General features: G+C 45.2%; 1 protein-coding gene across 4 annotated transcripts; it reads left to right on the top strand.

Annotated features, from left to right (window-relative positions):
* Positions 1-8,096: 8,096 nt before the first annotated feature.
* LOC148481236 (C-reactive protein-like) lies at positions 8,097-20,118 on the top strand. Of its 4 annotated transcripts, none has more exons than XM_088453779.1 (3): positions 8,097-8,247; positions 17,279-17,382; positions 19,146-20,118. In XM_088453779.1, exons 2-3 carry the CDS (start codon positions 17,313-17,315, stop codon positions 19,814-19,816), a joined length of 741 nt encoding a protein of 246 aa, XP_088309905.1. In that variant the 5' UTR covers positions 8,097-8,247; positions 17,279-17,312; the 3' UTR covers positions 19,817-20,118. The 4 variants fall into 4 exon arrangements, with proteins under 4 accessions (XP_088309905.1, XP_088309904.1, XP_088309906.1 ...); XM_088453778.1 differs by having other exon boundaries at positions 8,097-8,262; XM_088453780.1 differs by lacking the exon at positions 8,097-8,247 and adding an exon at positions 9,187-9,259.
* The last annotated feature ends 3,914 nt before the right edge of the window (positions 20,119-24,032 follow it).

The following is a 24,032-nucleotide window of genomic DNA, read 5'->3' as shown; positions in this document are numbered from 1 at the left end:
TCCAGGGATGTGCAGTAAGGTGAGGCAGAGCCCCAGCGTTGTAGCAAGATGGCAGTGCGCTCTGTGCTGCACTGCCACCCCTCTTGCTCCCCCTCCCCGTGGGTGCTTACCTTTTCACCCGCCCGTCACGTGTAGGACGGGGATTCCTTTAGCGTTGCTCTGTGAGAGCCTCTTTGCACTCCAGGAGGTCCCTTCATGCAGAAATCCGGAGCCGGGCAGGTAGCGGCCGGTGACCTTGCAGGATTTCGCCCTGTGCGGAGGCACCGGCCGCATCACCCTCCCTACGGCCCTGCAGAGCCTTCCTGTCATACTTAGGTATACTCCACAGATTTTACTATAAAAATAATAAAAAAGAAAATATTATAAATATCTTCTTTGTATTATTCTAACCATCTGGAGTAAAAAGTGTATGGCAGGTGAGGCACTGCCTCCTCTGTCTGCCTTTTCCGCACATCATTGATCAAAACACACCAAATTTCCAACACTATATATTGCTGCACCTTTGAATAATGCCCTCATGAATACTCGGGTTCATATATGTATTTGTAAATCTGGCTTGAGTACTAGCCAGTGCCTCCCCACCATTTACCTCAGCACACGTCACTACTGTACTCCTTGTGTATACTGAACTTGTGGCAGTTGATCTTTTATGTTTTACACATTTCCTAGCATATTGTTTGCTTTCTACATCCTCTGTTACATATTAACTTATATATTATTGTTGTTTTGTCCTGGCACATTCAATATACATCGTTTATTCATAGTTTCTATTCTCAGACCTAACATAGGGCAAGTCCATGAATAGTGAAGACCCCAAGTCTTCCTTTTCCTGTGAAACTGGCAGTGCCTCCTGGTTACAGACTGAATCTTCTTCTTGCTTTTAAAAGTTGCACTGTAATGCCTACAAGTGTACAGGACTTGTAATCATTACTTTAATCCTTTTACTATAGTCATGAGTCTTTCCATTACATGGTTGTTACATAGAAGGCATTTTTGGGGGAGGAAGGGGTAGTATTATTTGAAAAACTGGTCTTGGAAATGTTATTTGTATTCGGTCAGGGGTTGTCGGCTGGTATACAATAGAAGCATACAACAATCAATGGATTAAGCAGCTGTAAAACATTTAACCATTCTATTACAAGCTTATGAAGCAAAGTGGTTCCAGAGTTTGAGATGTTATTAATAGGATTACATAATGTTTCTAGACTGGGTCCATCATAGAGCATAAATCTCCAGGGCAAAGCGCTTGTATGCTGGTAAAATCCAGAGGGAAAAATATAGCCAATCTAAGTGTATATAGGTGGCGGCAGGTGGTGAGTCATGTATATAATAAAATTGACTGCTGATAAGGATGATGTCATCATAGCTCCAGCTGCAGAGACTGGACAAACAACCCAAAGAAAAGGACAGGGAACAGACTGTAGTATAACAAGATGGGAGAAGGTGGGGAGGGGCATACCAGAAGGTGGGAAGGGGCGTACCAGAAGGTGGAGGAGGGCGGACCAATTTACTAGTATCCAATAAGAATGACATAGAGAATAGCATTAGGAAATACAGAAAATATCATAGGTAGAAATGTTGCCACCCTGAGCAAGAGCGAGCACTGACTCCCCCATCCAGTCCGCCCCTCCAAAAAATGATCCATATGGGAGTCTTACTGCCCCACTCTTTGTGATGGTCTGACAAATAAATGAGCGGTCTTTCCACTGCGCTGAGACAGATCAGATGGTGGGTTACTTCCTTATTCCAAGGCAGTAACGGGGGGAGGTTAGGGTTAGGCACTAAGGAGGAGGTTAGGGTTAGGCTCCCCTAAGGGAGCGTTAAGGAGAGGGGGGGAGAGGGGAGGGTTAGACTACTTGCCTGATGCTGACCGGATTCTGACCCATCGGGCTGCCGCTGTCGGTATTTGATCCGGCGGCTAAACAGCTGCCGGCATTACATATCGATTCCCTCCCAGACTAGTAACGTACAAACCAGTCAATGTTATTTATTAATAGCCAACAACAATAATTACCCCTGTTTAATCAATTAATTAATTGATTAAAAGGAAGTTTTGCAGCAGGCTATAGAGAAAAAAGTTAACTCCAAAAAGACAGTGTTCCTTTATACAAAATATGAATCAGAAATGCTGTGTATCAATGTATTTTGTCACATCTTCCTATAGACCACAAAATGTGCAGGATAAAATGTAAACATGGTAACCATGCACTATAAGTTATATATAGTTTTCATGAGCATAGCAGCCTATTTATAGATCTACTACACTGTTGTTATAATTGGAGGGTTCAGAGCTAAAGTGAGCCAAGTCCATGCGACAACACTAAAAGATAAATACACTATGGCAGAAATTAGAATAGCATTGAATTGTAATAAATTAGTAAATTAGTTACTCCTAACTAAGTAACATGTATTGAAAATTTACTATAAACACTAATTAATGGAGAAGATGATTTAATTTGGAACCGCCAATAGGAGCACGACCACAGGGTTACTCAGAACTCGTCTGATCTGCGACCGATTCTGCGTCTTTTTACGGCATTTGCGTCCATGTCTAAATCTGGCCCTGTGTCCGCACACACTTCAGCAACAAGCCCGCAACACTCCCCTAAAATGGCCACAAGATGGATCAGCTTGGTGCATCTGAATGGCCACCTCCCAGTCACCGCCAGGAGCGCCCAGCACATTTCCCCATACAGCTTATTTCCAGGCATGGTGACTTAATTATTACTGTCTTATATGGAAGATAGATGACTCTGACAAAATGCCCCAGTCAGCATCGAGATCACCTGTGAGAGATAGTAGATTGTGGTAGATGATCCTGCAGAAGGCTGTCCTTTACTGTTGATGTTGCACCTTAAATAAATAACAAACACACGGTGCAACATCCAACTTAGGACACCTGACTGAGGACACCGACCATCATCCACTAGCCCAGGGTGCTCTGTGTCATGTGGAATTCAACCAGACTGCCCGAGATTCGAAGCAGGATCTCCATCATCACCCGCAGTAATCCTGGCAGCCATTCAGCTGAGCCACCTCATGACCAAGTATATGAGGAGACTTTTACTAATGTTATCATGGAGTCTGGGGGGAAATTAAATGTATTATAAATAACACTGGTCCTGGGATTCAAAGCAGTAGCTCCCTGGTCATGTTCAGCAGCAATCCCGGCAGCCATTCAGCTGAGCCACCACACAACCAGGCACATGTGGAGACTATTATCATCGTTATCATGAAGTCTGGGGGAAAATTGTCAAAGCTGTCTGTCTGCACTGCAGTGGAAGGATCCAAAGCCCCGACCATTCACCCCCTCTATCCTCCCCATATCGGGAAACTGAAGCCCCGCCCCCAGACCGGCTGAAGCTCCGCCCTTGGGCTATCTGAGTATTTTTATCCTTGCACTCCTAAGTTCCGCCCCCATGCCGCCCGTAGCTCTGTCCCCATACTGGCCGAAGCTCCGCCGCCTGGATTTTGCTAGGGGTCCTGCCTGCAGTTATGTCCCCTGTCATCTTATGCCCGGTCCTTTCATCCTACCCACCTCCCTTGATTGAGTCGACAGCTGGCATAGGAATTATGAGGTGGAGTGCGGAGTGTGAGCTGCCTTGCACAGGAGGAAAAGCCGTGAGGGGAAAGAAACCCACAGGACGGTGTAATGCCAGGCATTTATGTATGTGTGTATATATATATATATATATATATATATAAAATTCCATGGTCTGTCACTCCCAACAGTTAAAGAGCCTACAGCCAGTGTCCTCACAGTCAGAATAATCTACGGAGCAGAAGTGCGGCACTCTAATGCCGAGTACACACTAGATGATATGTCGCCTGATCCAGCGGATCGGGCATTACCACTGGGGGCCCTACTAATGGCGGCACGCCCAAAGCTAGCACAGAGATGCCCATTACCACTTTTGCACATTTGTAACACCTTGCAGTTCTGCATATACATCAGTAATATTTAGTAACATCGGCCCCTCACACACAATCACAGCAGATCTGACCTTCAGAAATTGCTAACCTCAGCGCGACAAGCTGCGTATGCCGTCGCAGTGGCTAATTTATGCACACCCACGCAACAGCGTTCAAAAGGACAGGCACGCCCGCCTTTCTCCGACTACTACCCCGCCACCACCCCCAAATGCTGACTAGCTGTCAATCACTCTGCGATGGCTTAGCGTGCTCTGCGTGATCGCAGTGTAGCCATCATGAATGCGCATTGCGATGCATACTCATGCGCAGTACGCAATCATCGGCCAACTGCGTGCGCTGTTGCAGCTGCGATCCATAATGACTCAGGCCCTATGTGTGGTGTAATGTGAATAAGATTGTGCTACCATGTCGTGTAATTTGAATTGAGGATGCTACTGTGTGACCACGCCCCTTTTTAGACCACACCTCCTTTTTACAGCTTTATAAAAAAAGCGACGAGGACTGGGAGGGGCGGTGAGTTCCATCACATCTCTAGGACCACTATAAGCACTGCATATCCCCATTATCTCTTCTCTATCTTCCTGATGGGATATGAGCTGCTTTGATTATCTAGATATAAAAGAACAAACAAAAAGAAAAATATTGATGAAACAAACAATGCTGCTGCTGATCTAACAACAAAAGGGCACTAATACAGTTTACCATATACGTAGAGATTGGGAGCTTATAATGTATCTCTAAGGCCTCTACATAAAAATAGGCCCAACGTTATATCAGCATGATAATGACCAGCTGCCTAGATGACCAGGTAGTCAGACATAACTCATAGGTAATAACATTATCCAATTTGTTTCTATTTATTGTATGTAGGGAGACATTGGGGCTGAAAGTGTAGGAGGTGTACACGCCCACATGGCTCTGGCCACGCCCATTCAGCACTGGTCCCACCCACATGGCATTGGCCACACCTGCACAGTACTGGCTGCAGCTCCTCCCCTTCTCAATATAGGCCCTTAAATATTTTGCGCCTCAGGGTCATATGGCCCTTATTCCGGTCGTGTCATCAGCAGGTTATACTTATCATAATTAATAACTAATTATATAACGTTTATACTCATTAATACTAAAGGGCATATTTCTTAATGAATCCTGCACTTAAAATATGTGATAACTGCTTTACCGCATATGTAAGGGCAGAATTAAGTCTACCTTATATGTACCACAGAGTAAGGCAGGAGACATTGGCGATATCGCTGCTTTCTGTGATGCAAGTTTGTCGCTGTGACCGATGCGGCGAGACTACACCAAGCCCCAGAGATAAGTCACCATTGTGCACCCCCTAACTCTATCTTTTATATAAATATATAGTTAGGGCAAATTACAATGTTTTCTCAAGCTCGATCCAGTATGAGAAAGGGCCATTACTGCCCTGACGCTGCTGCTTTATATTACTGTATGCTGAAAACACTCTGGTAGGACCTGACGTTTGGAGAGGCGCTTTCTTGCAAACATATATATATTTCATATAGATTCCATGTTACTCATGTACTCAGTCCCCCCTTTCTTCTTTGTTTGTGTCTTTGGGCATATTTGTTATAAAATGCGAATATTAAGAATCCTTATTGGTGGCATACGCATTCATTTAGGTCTCCTGGATGGGCTGTGATTGGATCCGTGATTATTTTACTTCTACCTATGGGCCCCTTTATGGTACTGTGCATGCACCTTTTCAAGTTGTGTATGTGCAGCGCAGTAACGCCCGCACTTAGGTGCCTGGGGAAGCTCAGTAGTACTAGCAGTTCTCAGGAGGGGTCAGTTTCTGGGTGTGCTGCAAAGGTTCTGCTATCAGGTTACAGAGTCCCTTATACTACATAAGAGTCCTTACATTTATATGTCCATTCATCCGATAAATAAGATATTATTATTATCTCTTATATATAATGTGCTAACGTCCTACACAGCACTGTACATTTATGGGATCATGACATAAACAAATGACATATGTGACACCCATGAAACGGACACCCCTAGGACTGTGAGGGGTTAATACCACTTTGGGCAAGGAAGGAGTTAATACATGTCTCCCCAGCACGTGTGAAGCAAGGGGACAGCCAGAGCTGGATTAAGGCTTTGGGGGGCCCGGGGCACTTAAGACAGGGGGGCCCTAAAGTCTAAAATTAAAATCATTCATCATCAATCACTAGAGAGAGAATTACGGTACAATTCGGTGGTAAATATTAATATTATATATAGCATATAGGTATCCTGTAGAAAGGAAAAAGCTGCACTCCACAGACTTTTAAAATAGTTCAAATTTGTTTAAATAGTTACCGATATTTCAAGACCTCTATGAATCTTTTCCTCAGGGTACATATTTACACTAATTTAAAAGTATGTGGAGTGATGCTTCTTTCTTTCTACAGGATACTGTACCTATTTGCGTCTACTAAAGTAGGAGTGCACTCCGGCATACTGTTTCTTTTCTAGAGTGCCAAACTTCACATTTAAAAAAAAGTGACTTACCGATAACCTACATCTCCAACTCATTTAGCCAACTGAAGCCATGTCACTTTTGTGGCATCATAGGCATTGTATAACACAGCGCGTTTGCTGCGTGCTGAACAGCGATGCGTTCCACCCGCGGCACGCAAACCCCTGCGCACGTGACCAGTGTGTGTTAGCCAATGGGCGCTTCAAAAGAGAGTTGCTATGCAACATGATAAATACACAATCTCGGTATAAAGAAGCAGGGATAAGCACTCAAAAAAAAACCTGTATAATCCAGGCAGACTATCTTGTCCAGGGAGTAAAATAATATAGGGACTTGGCCATAGGGACACACAAACCAATCTCCAATTATTGTGTTAAAGTACAAGCATATCACTTCTAGCTATACCAGATATATATATATATATATATATACACACACACACACACACCTATCTATCTCTCTCTATAGCTCTATATATAGATATATATGTATAATATTTAGATATATATATATATATATATATGGAGAGAGAGATTTATATATAGATTTATATGTATATGATATAGATCTATATATATATATATATATATCTATGTGTGTGTGTGTATATATATATATATATATATATATACACATAGATATATATATACATAGATAGATATATATATAAATCTATATAACAAAAATTGAGCTGCCTAAACGAATAAGGTATGTCACTGACTTACCCGAACACTGGGACAGACAGTGCACAGACCAGGCTCCCTGCTGTCGTTGTTGAGCCCAGTGCCCGCTCCTCAGTGGTGAATAAGAAAGGAGGCCAGAGTGGAGGACCGGCGCAGGCAGTCGCGCAGCGTCATGAGATGGGATTGAGTTCATGACGCTGACGCGGCGCCGCGCATCACATTGCCAATAGAGAGTATGCGCAGTGCAAGCATCTGACCTCTGCCGGTGGCGCCCACAGCCCATTCAAGTAAGAAAGACGGGGGCCAGGGCCGGCGGTGGAGGCGATGCAGAGTCTCCACTTGGAGCCTGGCTTTCTGCCGCGGAAACGCGGCAGAAAGGTGCTTGGTGCCCTGAGCACTCGGGGCCCCTCTGAACTTCGGGGCCCAGCACAGATGTGCCCCTAGTCCCCCCGTCGCCGGGCCTGGTGGCAGGGGGCCCTCTCCGAGAGGGGGGCCCGGGGGTACATGCCCCCAATGCCCCCCCTTAATCCGGCCCTGGGGACAGCTGGTGCTGATTGGATGAGCCTGTCCTGTCTCTCAAGCGGGGGGTGTGGTCAGGTGCCCGCGAAGAAGAGGGTGAAATATAGAGGGCGTGCCAGGAGCTGAGGAGAAGTGTGGCGTGCAGCACGAGGACAGCGGGCAGAGACCGCCAAGCTGCAAAGCTCTAGTGGAATGTGGAGCAGCCGAGCCGGGAGCGTGGACGCCGGCGACCCGCGGAAGATAGACCGGGTCAGGTGAGCCACAGCAACGAAGAGCAGCACACCATTAAGGCGTCCAGCGCAGCAGCAAGAGCCGCTCGTGGATGTACACAGCCACAGTGGCAACACGCAGTACAGGGTAATCATCCCCCCTGCCCCATACCACAGCAGCAGCCATCATAGGGTAACTTCAAAGCACCCTCATTTCAGTTATACTACTTATAAGAGAAGTCGCTGTCCTATTGTGATTTATAACTTTTTCTGCCAACCACAAGATGGCCGCAGGCCAACAGCAACAATTGCTTTGAGTTGCCATGCTGCCAACCACAAGATGGCCACCGATTAACTGCAGTATAGACATACAGCTCCAGTAGTGGAAAAGTTACATAGCCTTGCACCAGAGGTAGCTACAGGAGTGGTGAGTGGAAGACTGATTGCACCACAGGCAGAGCTGCACTGACACTCAGTATTAGTGGACTTTCTCATACCTTGTTGCAAATAGCAGAACCTCAGTGTTACTTTCACTTTCAGTATATAGGAGTTATCTGCTTCACTGACCAAGCTCACCAATATTTACCCTGCATGTTTTCCGGATCACACCAAGACTGTCCTATTTCACTGCACAGTGATTCTTTGATAATTGAAAGCTGGAATACACTACTGAAAGGAGATAATATAGCCCTTCAACCTGGGCTAGAACTGCGGGACACTTTACAGTAACAGTTGTTTAGGAATATTGAATAACCTGATTGCCTGAGAATTGAATGTGCTTATAGAGAGAAAAGTGGAATTAACATTCAGTGACTGAATTGCTATACTGTGTACAGGACTTCCATATACACATTGGCGATTCCTCCCTCCCAGATTTAATACTAACAAATGCTACACTAAGTGGGACTAGTACCGTGGTCAACTTAAACTGATCTATAAGAGCTCCACCAGCTGCAGCAGCGAAGATGGGTAGGAATACAGTGTTTTGTGTTTAAGGTCATCTGGACATTGAAACTGTTAGTTAGTTTAGTACTGTCATCATTGCTGAATTGTTTTCTTGTAGTGTGCAACCGTTTGAGATAAGAATGTATGCTCAATACTGAATTCAACTGTGAATAGTAACGTAAAAGTTGCCTTACATTGTATGGTCATACTGCCGAAGTATTATTACACCAATCCGTATGGTGCCGTGCAAATGCCATTGTTTTTATGTGTAATCTCATTATTGATGTTTTTTCCCACTGATGCAATACAAAGGCTGCCTCATTGAGTGAGGTGTGTTATTTATGCAAGTGCCCTGCCGACTCTCTCATAAACCTGTGTTCACAAAATAAAAACCACAAGCTGCCTCGTCACCCCTTCATGTGCTTCCATTACTCTCACCTCTCCGTAAGTCGAGTGAAGATTGAACCACAACACACAAGGTAAACTCTTTACTTACCAAGTAAAGCCAAGGTTACCACACATACAGTGACATGAAACAAAAGGTAAAGCTGGCCCTGCCCCATTGAGCTTACAGTCTTAGAGTTTTGGGAAACACCTGATACATAAAGAAGGGAAATAGTATTATTGACACTTATTTCTAACAATGACAGTTGTAGCAGATGGAGGTGACAGTGTGTTATTACAGGCCAGCAGCTTTATCCTCAGTGAATGTCCTATCTGTGGAGCTACTGATGGGGTCACACAAACATGTACTGATGCTATATAAATGTGGCAGGTAGGGCACAAAGCTGATCTAGATTTAGATTGATCATCTGTTAGTAAATGTGTGATTTAGGGCCATATTCATCATGATAAAAATGTAAGTGGTGATACTTTAGTTTTGAACTCGCTATGAGTTAATTGTGAAATTAGTAATCAAGACCTACTCATCATTCCTTGATTACTAAAGTATCACTTCCGAATAACTGCTATTTCTGCGTAGAAAGTTTTTTGAAAATGTGATACTTTTCCCACTCAGCTGGGCGATTGTCCCTGCTCTCTGCACTCCCTGCCAGCACTCTCTCCCCAATGTCCATTGCTCTCCACCCGCACATTCTCTCCCCAGTGTGCCCGCTCCCTGCCAGCAACCTCTGTCCAATCTGCCCACTCCTGCAGCTGGCTCCTGTCTCTCAATCCTCCTCCGGTGTCACACATCCAATTACCCCCTCCCTGCAGCCGGTTCCTCTGCTCTGGTGTCTCCCCCTCCTTCCCCACTGCCAGCTCCGATGCTCCTGTGCCCCACAATCCCCACCCCCCATACCCCGCTGCTGGCTCCTCTGTCTCCACCCTGCCCATGGCTCATCTTAACTAGTGTGTCGTCGTCCCCATTAGGCTGCCGGCTCCCCTGCTCCTGTGTCTCCCCCCTGCTACCGCCTCCTCTGCTCCAGGGTCCAAGGCCCCCTTACCTACCTCCTGCTGCATCCGTTGTCCAGCGTCCCCTCTCTCCAGGTATTCTTCTGTGGTGCCCGCGTCCTCTCTTCCGTGCTGCCTGGTCCGGTCTGTCAATCCCCCCTCTTCCCGCTGGCTACTTTCCGCTGGTGCCAGATCCCAGCTACCACCTACCCCCTCCTTCACCGCTGCCGGCTGCTCTGCTTCTGTGCCCCCCGCTGCTGGCTCCTCTGTCTCCGCCCTGCCCCCTTCTTCAACGCTGCCCCCCGACCTTCGGTTGCCGGCTCCACTGCTCTTTGTCCTAGCTGCTGGCTCCTCTGCTCCGGTATCCCAGGCCCCCTCACCTCCTGCTGCTGCATCTGCTGTCTCCAGCTATTCTTCTGTGGTGCACAAGTCCTGCATCCTTCCATCCATGCTGCTAGGTCCTGTCTGTCAGTCCCGCCCGCTGGCTACTCTGTGACGATGCCACCTTCCCCGCTGCCGGCTCCTCTGCTCCCAAGCCCCGTCCCCCATCCCTTCTACCCCACTGCTGGCTCCTCTGTCTCCCCCTGCCCCTCGCTTGTCTTCACTGGTGTCCCCCCGATCTTCAGCTGCCAGCTTCACTGCTCCTGTGTCTCCACCCCCATTCCCGAGTTGCAGTGTAAAAGGCATCTTCTGATGGGTATCGGATAATGCACGCCATCTCAGGATGGCGTACAGTATTACTCATAAGTTCTGAAAAAAATGCTTTTCTGGAACTTGATGAATTTCATAATTTCTACCTCCTCATACTTTAGTATGGGGACTGTGGAAATTATCGGGAGTGAATTATAATTGGGAGATACAAGTGATATCTCCTGCATTACAGTAATGATGAATGACAATAAACAATGAAAGCGCCAATTGCCTGTAATGGACCAGTGAGACACACAAATGTTGAAAAATAACAATGTATTTATTATAATATCACAAGAATTGTTCTAATATTACAATCAATATGTTAATCATAAAAGTACCATATAAGGCATAATCTGCATGCAGAGAAAAATACTTATCACATCTATAAAAAATAAAAGGAGAAAACCAACAGCTGTCCCTACTAATATAAAAATAGTAATGGCTTTAAATCATCTTAATAATGCAATCCAGCCTCTAACATCCCAAAATAGCATATGCATGAGTCCAGAGCCGTAACTAGACTTTTTGGTGCCCTGTGCCAGAAAGAGCATTGGCGCCCCCCTCATTTTTCAAAGGGACATAATGCACCCAAAAAAGGGCCATGGCTTCATGGGGAAGGGCCAGGGAAGAGATAGGAGAGGCCAAGAGATGCTGGGGATGAAATAAGAGGAAGCTACAAACAAGAATAATAAACAGAAATTTGACAGGCCCAAACAGCGCCCCCTGACCTGTGGTGCCCTGTGCGATGGCACCGGCCGCACTACCCTAGCTACGGCCCTGCATGAATCATTGTATCAATGAGATAAGTGAACACAGTAACCATTCATAATGTTTCTTATACCCCTTTTACACCAGAGCAAAAACCTGGGTTATTGTTGGGTCTACCCGGGTCGCAGCTCAGTGTAAAAGAGTCCCTGAAAAATAACCCGGGTCAAGTGACCCGGCAATCCAACCCAGGTAGCTACCAGGGTCGGACCCAGGATGGTACTGGGTAATGGTGCAGTGTAAAAGGCGCAACCCGGGTTATCCGACCTGGGTCATGCCTAAAATGAGCTGATTGGTGGTTGTGGAGCAGTCACATCCCACTTTTTATGACCTCACAAGTTTAGCAGGGCTGACCCAGGTTCAGTGTGAACGGGGCTGACCTGAGAATAACCCAGATGGTTGGTGCTGTGTAAACGATGTCTGACCTGGGTCTGACCTGGGTTGGAACAATGGGCCTGATTCAGAGGTGCTCGCTGTTTGCGAGCGCTTGCTCTGAATCAGGACGTTTTTGTTTTTTTTTAGTTTCGGCCTCCAGGCCGCTCGCAAAGCTGTGGCTGACCATCCACAGCTAGTGCAAGCGGCCTGGCGATGGTCACGATTATCGCGACCATCGGGCTTGCGTCAAGACCCTGCGGGAGGGTCTCGGCTCCCGCAAGCCCGAGTGGACTTCCTGCTCTAATAGAGCAGGAAGTCCACTACTGACATCACGAGTGATGTCAGTAGGGCCGCCCACAAACGGCAGGCGTTCCTAAGGGAACGCCTGCGTTTGTGCAGCCACCCCCCCTCCCCGCCTACAAAACGGGGCGAACTGTCAATCAACATCGACAGCCGCCCCATCTTGTAGTGAGCCCCCGGAGCGACGGAGCTGCCGTCGCTCGCAGGTCTCACGCATGTGCAGGCCGGAGGCGGCACATGCGCAGTGGGGGAAAATCAGCCCGCTTGCGAGCGATGCGAGCTCGCGAGCGGGTCTGAATCAGGTCCTATGTCTGAAAACCCGGGTCGGACCCGGGTTTTTGGTGGAAAAGAGGTATTAGAGTGTTTACCTAGTTAAACATATGCTATTTTGGTATTAAGGATTAATTAATTAATTAAGGAGGTTCAGTTATATGGTGGATGACAGGGCTGCGTTTCTTATTGTCCACATATTGTTTGATTTGCAGCTATTAGCACTGGTTTTGTCTATCACACTGACTAAATATAATTTTATATGATACTAAACCACCAACCTGAGGCATCCCTGCAAGTGTCCTGATGCACCCCAGGGTGCCACGGCACCCAGTTTGGGAATCACTGGAATAGGGGGCATGGCCAAATGTTTGGAGATGTGGGCATACCCTGTGGGGAATACCATGGCCCTCCTTACCCGCTGTACCATTTGCTGAATGGGGCATGGTCTTGAATATCAGGGGCAAGCTGGGTTCTCAGCCAGGCTGCCAAGGTTAAGGGTATATTGTATCTGCTTCTAACCCTCTCCCGGGTCCAGGGGATATTATTCTTTTAATTTCAGAACCAGATGCTTTTTACAGCCAGTTTGTGTTTCTCTATATAATTTGCACCTATAAACCAGAAGCATGGGACAGGATGAAGGAAAACAAAGAGATTGCTTATTTGAATTCCAAAAAAGTCCCCTCCTGCCAAACAGGAAGATCTGTGAAGAATGTCTCACAGTAGGCTGTCACGTTCGGTTCCATCTCAAGTATCAAAATTGCATTGTAATCTGCAGTGATAGGGCAGGAATGTGCACTGGCCAACATCTCTTCTGGCGTTCAGGAAATGGGCTGTCACTGTGTCTATATACGCATTATGTAAGACTATACATGAACAGATACAAGGGAGTGTGTACAGGAGGGGACAGAAAAGACGGCTGAAGACAATATATCAGAGGTAACGATTCTCCCCTTAATGAAATAATTCCTATAGAACATAATCTGCACTCACTTCGCTCACTAATAAGGGGTCTATTTACTAAGCCCTGGATGGAGATAAAGTACAAGCCAACCAGCTCCTGACTGTCATTTTTCATACACAGCCTGTGACATGGCAGTTGGGAGCCGATAGGCTGGTACTTTATCTCCATCCAAGGCTTAGTAAATAGACCCTAGTCCTACACAATGATACACAGAATGGTAGTGACAGAGACAGTAAGGAGAACACCTGGATGTGTACAAGTGACGTATTTAGAAATCTAATATGTAGAGATGGTCCTAGTACAGGACGCATTACCCGTACTGGAGACCACTTTGTACCTATATTCGTACAGTACTGTATGTATTTTTCTTTGCAAATGTTTAAAGCTTAGTAAGACCTAAGTCAATATAACTAAAATGTATGGGCCTGATTCAGAGCCGCTCGTAAGCAGCCGCTCGTTCGTTCCGACCGATGTTCGCACAACTGCGCATGCGTACGGATTTTAATACGCATGCGCGAACCAGTCAGTGGGGCCGAAAATCGTGTGCTCGCTAAATAGCGAATGCCTGCTATTTTGAGTGACAGAATTAGGCGTTTGTGGGTGGTAACAGTGGAAGGTGCTTGAAAACGGGGAGTGGAGATCAGAACGCAGGCGTGCCTAAAGGTCAAAACGGGTGTTTTAAGGGTGTGCATAATTACTAAAGCAGCGTCATCGACCACGTCACTTGGTTGTTTTATAGTCAGAACTGCTCTCATGATTGCGGTAGGAAAAACCAACCACAAGAATAGCGAGCATTTCATACGCCGTCCGATGCACTCGATTAATCTAATATATAGCGGACATGACGTATGATGCGAGCGTCCAGGGGGCGTTTTTTTCAAAATTACGTTCGCATGTTTTGTTCGCTCGTTCAGACATAGAGGCGTGAACAGACCGCATAGAGCGAACGGTTAATTTAAATAGCCACCCCTTTTTCTGGACGAGCGAGCGCAAATAGCGTCCGGCTCTGAATCAGTCCCTATATTCCCCCATTCCTGTATGTTCTGTGTTGTTCGTATGCATACCCTGCTCTACGCCTCTAAATGTGCTGGTGGTGGTATGTAGTTACCATCCCAGCGGTTGGCTCGGTGCTGGAATCCCAACGCTAAGTATTAGGGTTAGGGGGAGGGTTAGGTTTAGGGTTAGACTCTAGGGGAGGATTAGGGTTAGGCTGCAGGAGATGTTAGGGTTGGCTGCCTGGTGGGAGGGTAAGGGTTAAGCTGCGGGGGAGGGGGTTTAGGGAGAGGGTTAGGGCTCCCATACCCTGCCCCTGTTGCAAGTAGAGTGTTAAATGTGGTGCACTATTAAGATCATACCACCATACTTGTAATTATTACAAATAATGTAGGTTAAAATTACATAAATCTTATTTCTTTGAAATCATATGTTCAGGGTCTCGTAGATTTAAGGCAAAATATGTCAAAATATAGGATAGATTAGTATAATAGATGTGCAAGAGAAATGATAGAATTTGCATTAAAATTGTTCCTTTTGCCGCTGGTCTAGTATGTGTGTGTACACAGATTCCCGCTTAACCGTTCGGTGTCTGATCGTTTATTTGGTCCTTTCAGTATAACACTCTACATCTTATTTGTTATCTCAAAATGATGACCAAAACTGTGATTTCCAGCAATCATGTTCAGCAATAATTAGGCTGCCTAGTCGCAGGTATAGCGCATAAGTTGTAAAGAGAAGTATAATAGTTACCCTTTCAAGAGAGTTTTTCTTTTCTGACAAGTATATACAGTATTTACGGCAAGTGTAGCAATTGCATCAGGCAATACACTTCTGTTAGGCCTTTTTTATTTAATAACCTAGTAGTCTTCTAGTTACATTATTTGTAAGAATTACAAGTGTGACCTATGATCTTAGTAGTGCACTACATGTAACACTGTACTGTACTTGCTTTCTTTGTTTTTTTGTACATGTATTTGAATAGAGTGAGTGATCAAAAAATATTACACAAGAGATTGGATAACCACTGCCATGGTATACAATATAAGGAAATATTACCAATAAGCAGTGGATCCTTGTATATACTGAGCTAACATCACTGACATAAACTAAAAATACACTCCAAACAAATATATTACAATACTGATGTGTCATTATTAAAGACTCTTATCTCGGCTTGTAGTCCATAAATGTCTTATATAAGGAGCTTTTATTCTGTAAATCTTTCATGAAAACCAGCAATCGGAATACTACAATCTCTTTGTATACTTTTGGAGTTTTACCTGTTTGCTTTATTAAATCACTTTATATAGAAAAGCTACTACATAACAATCATTAATATGTAGAGGAATGGTTTTTGTCCTGTGTGCAGAAAGCTTTCTGTCTATCGATTGTTGCAGATAATTGGTTATATCAGTTCCAAATGTGTGGATAACAGAGAGCAGTAGCCCACAGAATGATACATAGCAATCCCCAAGTTCTGTTAAGGTATAGAAATGGTCTAAACCAGTGGTTCCCAAACTTTTTTGAATCATGGCGCCAGTGAGTATCAGCATTTTTTCCATGGCACCCCTAGGCCAGAAGTTTCTTATTGAGAAATTTAGAAAAAATGATTCAATTAAGTCAATTGTGTGTATTATTCTAAAGCTGGGTACACATGGTACGATCTGCACAACCAACCATATCGCTGAACGATTTCCCTTGAACTTTTCTGAAGTGCAGGACAAACGATATTGGGTGTACACACTGAGAGATATAGATATCATTCAGTGAAGTCATCCTGCCACATCTCTGAACATGCAAATCATGATGAAATCGTCCAAGTTGGCCTGCATGTACGGATGACCATAGATATCGTTATCGTCCATGCGGGAACGAGCATCGTTGGTCGTTCCTTGGTCGTTTACTACATAAACGATATCGTTATCGTTCATATCATTCATAAATATCGTACAGTGTGTACGCACCTTTAGGCTTAGTTATGTGGTGGTGGACAGGGCTGTGCTCTAGTTGTCCACATATCTTATGATTGGCGCCACCAACACAGGTTTTTCCTATCACATTTACCATAAATATTTTGATTTGATTCTGGACCACCAACCTGAGACTCCCTTGCAAGTACCCCAAGGCTCGCCAGGGTACCACGGCACCCAGTTTGGAAACCACTGGTCTAAACACAGAAAGGGCGGGATGCATGAAGAAAAATGCAAAGGCTAGATCTCTCGGTAAGGGCTGTTCTTTGCAAATGATTGACTTCCGGATCTATGACCCAGAAGTCCCTCTGTCATCCTTCTGCACATGCGCAAAAGGACGCGCACCTCGGGGGGTGCTGGGAGGGATCCGGTTGGATCCTTCCCAGTTGGGCGTCACAAAGAGAAGCCAATAGGCTTCTATTGGGCAATGCCATCTAAAGATGGCGTTGCCCACCACATCCAAGCCCCGGAATATATCGTATTCTGGGGCTTGGTGCATATAAGAAATGCGGTTGCAGTCAAATCCCCGAAAACTGCATTTTCGGGAGTTTGACCACATTTCTGACATTGATGTATCCCGCCCAGACTTTGTGATAATGATAATGATGCACGTATCTGTTCTAATAGTGAGATACTCTAAATACATTTCTGTATGATTTTATGTATGTTATATTAACAATATATAATAACGTAAAAGTAAGTTATATATTGTGATGCAGCATTGAGAACGTATTGCGTACTAGACTGATTGCCCATGTATTGTGTACTTACAGCGGCTGATCCTAAGGTTTATTAACAAAGGCCATCATGTCTGTGAAAGAGATGGGCGGTTTTGCCCTATGCTGTGTATTTCTCTCCGTATCTCTGGCACAAGAAGGTAAGGGGTAATGTATAGTACAGTATGTAAATGTTCATATCATATATAGTAAGCTCCTCCCATCTGGGATCACAATGGCTTCATACGGCATTTGCACAGCGCCACTTATCAAAGCAGAAAGTGCGCAGACACCTTGTAGTGCACACGGTGGAATAATTAGTGCAGATGGATCATTCTGCATGGGTTCTGGACTATAGATGGACAGTAAAAAGGTCGACAGCAGATGTTAGACAGTCAATAGGTCGACAGGGACAAAAGGTCGACACACTAAATGTCGACATGTAAGAAGATTGATAGGTACAAATGGTCAACATGATTAAAAGGTTGACACAAAAATGGTCGACACATTTAAAAAAATATTTAGGGTTAGGCACTGATCGGAGGGTTAGGTTAGGCACTAGAAGGGATGCTTAGGGTCAGGCACCAGTAGGGAGGGTTAGGTTAGGCACTAGAAGGGATGCTTAGGGTCAGGCACCAGTAGGGAGGGTTAGGTTAGGCACTAGAAGGGAAGTATGGGTCAGGCACCAGTAGGGAGGGTTAGGGTGAAGTTTAGAGCTAGAAAAACAAAAACCATGTGCTGACCATTTTTGTGTCGCCCCTTTGATCATGTCGACCATTTGTACCGGTCGAACTTCTTGCATGTCGACATTTAAATGAACCACTATACACATAATGGGGTTGACTGAGAGTTTCTATGAAAGCAAAAAAAATAAATTAACTTTGCACATGGAGAAGTCTTGTTGCACTGCAAGGGGGTCCGGCTTTAAACATCCATATGTTAGGAGGTATGTATAGCTACTGCATGGCTTGGCATGGTTTTGCAGAAATAGGGTGTGGGCATAAAGTGAGACCTGAAAAGGGGGTCTCACCAATGACCCACCAACGGCTTTGCAAATCCAAGTGACTGCATTAAAAGACGCAGGTCGGTCACAGATCAGTCGATTATTGGACTTCTGATTAACCCTATGATTGGCCAGAACAGCGGCGGGTACTGAGACGTTGGAGCCATTGTCAATGCAAACGGCAGGGGTGGCCAACCCGCGGCTCTCCAGCCACATGCGGCTCTTTCTTTGTTGTGCTGCGGCTCGTAACAATGGCCCCCGCAGACCCTGCGGTGGCTTTGGGGGCTGTTGCTACGCCACCAGGGCCGTAGAGAGCTCTGCCGGGCCCAGGTACAGAGGGGGGCGTGGCCTAATCGCGGGAGGTGTGGCCACGCCCCTTGAACAAAAAAATAAAAACAAACACTTTTTTGCGGCACTGCCCGCCGGGGAGGGGGGTGCTGTGAGCCCCTCAGCCCGGTGCAAAGCCAGGGGGGGCACGATCAGTATGATCGCTCCCCCCCCACAGGCATAGGAGACTGCTGTGGCTACTGCTCAGCAGTCACGAGCAGTCTCCAACTGCAGCTCAGAACATGTTGTGTGCTGGGCTGCTGTGTGAGAGAGAGAAGGGAGGGGGGTGAAACCAGACCCGGGCCCCCACCGGTCCCCTCAGGAAGCCCGGGCCCGGGTAAACAGTACCCGCTCCTCCCCCCTCTCGGCGCCCCTGTATGCCACTACAACTGTGAACGCTGGCCTCCAAAGTCATCAGAGGCTAAAAGAAGTCTCTTATCGGTGCAGAGGCCAGCATTCCCAGTGATGCAGTGCGCGGGTGTTGTCATGGCAACCCGCAATGTGCATCATAAAAGCAGAGTTTTAACACAAGTGCATCCGTAGCCTTTATTATCTACTAACTAATGGTTTTTTTTATATGCCACTTTTTCCTAGATCTCACCGGAAAAGTTTTCCTTCATCCCGAAGAAAGTACCAGCTCATATGTCATCCTGAAGCCAGAGCTGAAAAATACATTAAACAAACTCACCGTTTGCCTACAATATTACACATCTCTAGCGCGAAACTACGCTCTTTTATCACTGGCTACGCGTGATGCTGACAACGCCTTTCTCATTTTCCCAACTCCACCAAACCTATTATATGTTTACGTAAACCAGGAAGAAATCAAATTTACTATAGATGAACAAGCTCTAGACTGGACGCACATCTGTGTGAGCTGGGACTCCGGTACTGGGGAGATTCAGCTTTGGGTCAACAGCAAATTGTATCCTAGAAGGTTGTCCAACAAAGGATTTATCTTCAAGCCAGAAACAAGTATAATATTGGGGCAGGACCAAGACGCATTTGGTGGAGGATTTCAGGACACGCAATCATTTGTAGGGGAAATAGGTAACGTCAATATGTGGGACTTTGTTCTGTCCGAAGAAAACATGCGGAAGGCTGTGTTTGATAGGGGTGTCAGTGGGACCGTCATCGGATGGAGAGCCCTGCGGTACGAGACTAAAGGGAGAGTTGCTATTCTGCCCCAATTGCAGTGCAAGCTTTGGGATAAGAGCTACATCTCCTATGCACAGTGCTATGACAGTGATACACATAACACATAACATTTCATAAGTCAGCAATTGAAGTTTGCATATAACACGAAAGTTTAAAAAAAAATCTGCAGTTTGTTAAATGTCTGCAGAACTGTAATCCTTTCATAATATGTAGATCGGTGCATTTTATATATCTGCAACTTTTCCATTGCTTTAAATATATCAGTAAATATATTTCTTATGTAATATTATCTGGAGCGTGCAGTAAGGCATATTATAATAACATTTATAAAGATTGTTCAAGTCAACTTTTGAAATATTCCTTTTCAAATGTCCAAATCTACAAAGACAAACAAAGGATGTAATTGCTTATTGCCTTAATAATAAAAAAATATCAAATTCATATTAATATAACAATGGCAGAATAATTGCTAAGGTACCAAACAATACATAATACTGATAATATTCAAAAACTTCTGAGAGCAGGTTTCCAAAAAATAAGAACCATGAGTGATTCACAAGAGGCCTGTATGGATGTAGTAAAATCTTAAGCTGGGTACACACTGACCGATATATTGGCCAATCAATTGATCAACCGATGTATCTGCTGCCCGTCGGTCAGTGTGTACAGACGATATGTCTGTGAACAACGTCATTAGTCAGCCAGCTAGCTTGGTGCAAAATTTGGGCCTAAACAGGATGAAAACAATATTGTGAGCTGTGAGGTGGTCAATATTGACTGGAAACGAGGAACAAAAAAAAAGCCCAAAATATAGTATGTGATTTTAGCAGTTTTTATAAATGAAAAAAAAAAATACAGATCCTAAACCAAAACACACAAGGGGCGGTTATGGCAAAACCAAATCCAGATCTAAAACACGAAGGAGATACAGACCCAAAAGCAAAAACAAAACACGGGGGTTGGCGCCCATCCCTAGTTCCTGGGTTAGGGGCTTTCTAATGAACTTAGGTACAAACTAAATAAGTATTGGATAGATTAGGGTAGTCATAGGCGTGTGCGCAGAAGCCAAGACAGTGGGTGCTGCAACGGTGCCCACCCCTCAACTGGGTTTGGACTACTCCGTCCCCCCCTTCCTTCAGGGCATAGACTACCCACCTTGATGCTCAGGTGAGCAGTCTATATCCCTGAGGGAGGGGAGGATGGGCTAGTCCATGACCCGGCGGTGGGGGGAGGTCCTGTTGCGGCACCCCCTGTGCCGACTACTGTGCACGCCTATGTGGTTAGTCTAAAAACCTATGTGCTAAGCCTGCTAGACTGGCTCTAGACAACCATCTGGGCACAGGAGAGAGCATACAGTGTTATGGCGGCTGTGTGTTTGTAAACTGTGTAGGGCAGACCGCTCTCACTGCGGTCATCCCTACACTTGTGGGCCGGGAGACTAGTCCACCCATTAGCTGCTGGTGGCACTGCCAGATGGCGCCCCCCCCTTTGGTCGGCACCTCTGGCGAGTGCCATCCTGCCCAACGGGTAGATACGCCCCTGACAACCACCATAGCCATTATCTTCTAATCTTAGCTCCAGACATGGATCTTACAGGGTTACCTCCAGGAAGACGTGCAATTGTATGTAAATGAGTTTTTAAGGCCAAATGTGACTTTGAGGGTTATTAAACACACAATGGTTTTGTCCGTCCAGAAAAAAACTGTCTGGTTTTCTTTTTTTCCGTGGATCAGACACATTCACAAGCAACGGTTTTGTGCCGTGTGTAATGTTAATGCCGCGTGTTTTCAATCTCTTTTCAATCTTTAAAACTGAAGACTGTGGACGGCAGCCGCCCTTGTCAGTGGTTATTCACGGCTGTAACACGGCGACCGTGCCGTATTTGAGTCGTCTGAAAGCATGCATGTATTTCTGTGTTTGACTACAAACACTCTACGAAAAAAAAAAAAAAATTAAGTTTTTTTTTCCGTCCGGACAAAACCATTATGTGTGTAATAGCTCTAAAAGTATAATAAGGGCTATTCTCAAAAATATGAGGATTATTATGATGCCACTTTTACACCAATTGCAGAACCTTGATTGTCATGGCTGCCTTAGGAAATATGAAGATGAGACATTATGACATCCAAACTGCTTTTCTTATTGGTAATATAGAAGAATAATTGTACAGGACACGGCCGAAAGGTTAGGAGGACAAAGAGGGCCAAGAACAACTTGTTTGCAAATTCTAAACAATGGCTCCATGGTCCCTAAGCAATCAGCAAGAGCATAGCATTGTAAAATTAACAAAGTGTTATTAGAACAAGAGTTCGCAGGAAGTAAAGCTGATCCATGCCTATACTCAAAGGGCCTGATACATTACCGAATCGGCCACTGCGATGCCGACTGCGATCGCAGAGACTACGCAGACCCATCGCCGAGTGATTGACAGGAAATGCTGTTTGTGGGTGGTGACAAGGGGGTGGGTGTCAAACGCAGAGGTGTCAGGGCGTTTGAAGGCCGTTGGTTTCGCAGTCTAGCTAAACATCAGGGATGTGTGTAAGGTAAAGTGGGTGTTCTTATGTTGTGCTGCAACGGCATAGCGATCACAATGTATTAGCATACTATCGCAGTAAGACTGCGCACATAATCGCTATTGTATTCGCAGTTGCGATCGGTGGTGAATCAGGCCCAAAGTTTGAAGCAGGGAAATGGATGTACCTGCTCTTATATGTGGATCATTTAATTATTGCCCATGAAGAAGAAGAGATCACAAAACTAAATGAAGTTCTAGACACCTGGACAGTAAAAACCTGGGAGCGGTGACAGGTTTTCCTACCTAGGAATCCATATACAGTGAGAAGAAGAAAGACGTTTTCCACTCATTCAGTCTGCTAAAATTGGTACAATTCACATTCGGGGTTCTATGTACTAAGCCTTGAGGAGAGCAAAAGTGGATGGCGATAAAGAACCAACCAATCAGCTCCTAACTGTCACTTTACAGACTGTGGGCCAGATGTACTAAGCTCTGAAAAGTGATAAACTGGAGAGTGATAAACCAGCAGCCACTCAGCTCCCAACTGTCATTTTTCAAACACAGCCTGCAACATGGCAGTTGGGAGCTGAGTGGCTGCTGGTTTATCACTCTGCACTTTATCACTTTTCAGAGCTTAGTACATCTCTCCCTGTTTTTGAAAAATTACAGTTAGGAGCTGGTTGGTTGATACTTTATCTTCATCCACTTTATCTCTCTCCAAGATCCCTCAGTTTGGAATATCAGGACCAAAAGGTATAACAACACCAATGGATGCATCATATCTGAAATCAGAGGAAGATAATCTCTTACAAAATAATGAACAGTACACACAAGCAGTGGGGGCACTTTTATATGTAGCATTTACTACAGGGCCTGATATTTCAGTAGCCATGTCTCATCTTTCTAGACGTGCTAGTAAACATCGTCAATAGGTTGGAATGCAATTAAGAGAGTGATGAAATACCGTAAACACACCCAGGACTTGTACCTGATATAAGGATATGTAGTAGATGCAGATTGGGCAGGAGGTTACATGCCAACAAGTGGCTACGTGTACACACTTGGGAACAGTCCAACCTTATGGACCAGTAAAAAGCAAATTTGTTGGTTGCTTTATCATCCACAGAAGCCAAAAACATTTCAGCGGCCTATGGAGAATGGAGGGGCCGTGCTAGATATGGAAATATCTGCTGCGGTACCCCCATGGTGATACTTAATATTTGCAGGTATCCCCCAAAAACATCCGCAAATATTATTTGATAATAGGCCCTCCATGAGTGAGCTTTTCCTGTAAAACGAACACACCCGAACTTAGGGGTTCTCATTCGAATTGAGCACCAGCTCGGACCACTTTTGGGTTCCTGACTTGGGTCTGCTATAAACTCAGAACTTGGATTTTTAAAGCAGAATCTCAGTTTTGGATTACAAGTAAACAGATCCAAATGACAAGTTTTTTTTTAACAATTTAAAAGCTATCCAAAACCAAAACCAAATCCGAACAAAAACACTTGATGGTTTTGCCAAAACTAAAATCAAAAACAGAGGTCCATGCAGTGTCAGACTGGGGCATGAAAGGACTACCAGGGGAAATGCAGTGGTAGAGGCCCATGCTTAAGTGGTGTGGCTAGTCACCGCAGAGGGTGTTGCCAACCGCCAAAGAGGCTTGGCCAGCCAGTACACCATGACACCCATGTTCTTCCATGTTCCTGTTCTACCTGGTAACTGACCCTCTAATAGAGTAATAAGGTATAATTCAAGTGCATGGTCTGGAACCTGACATTAGAAGAGGTGGTGGGGCCCTCAAACTT

The sequence above is a fragment of the Taudactylus pleione genome, unplaced genomic scaffold (assembly GCF_031769625.1).
Source record: "Taudactylus pleione unplaced genomic scaffold, aTauple2 ptg000587l, whole genome shotgun sequence".
Classification (NCBI taxonomy): Eukaryota; Metazoa; Chordata; class Amphibia; order Anura; family Myobatrachidae; genus Taudactylus; species Taudactylus pleione.
This window is presented reverse-complemented; position numbering and strand designations above follow the sequence as displayed.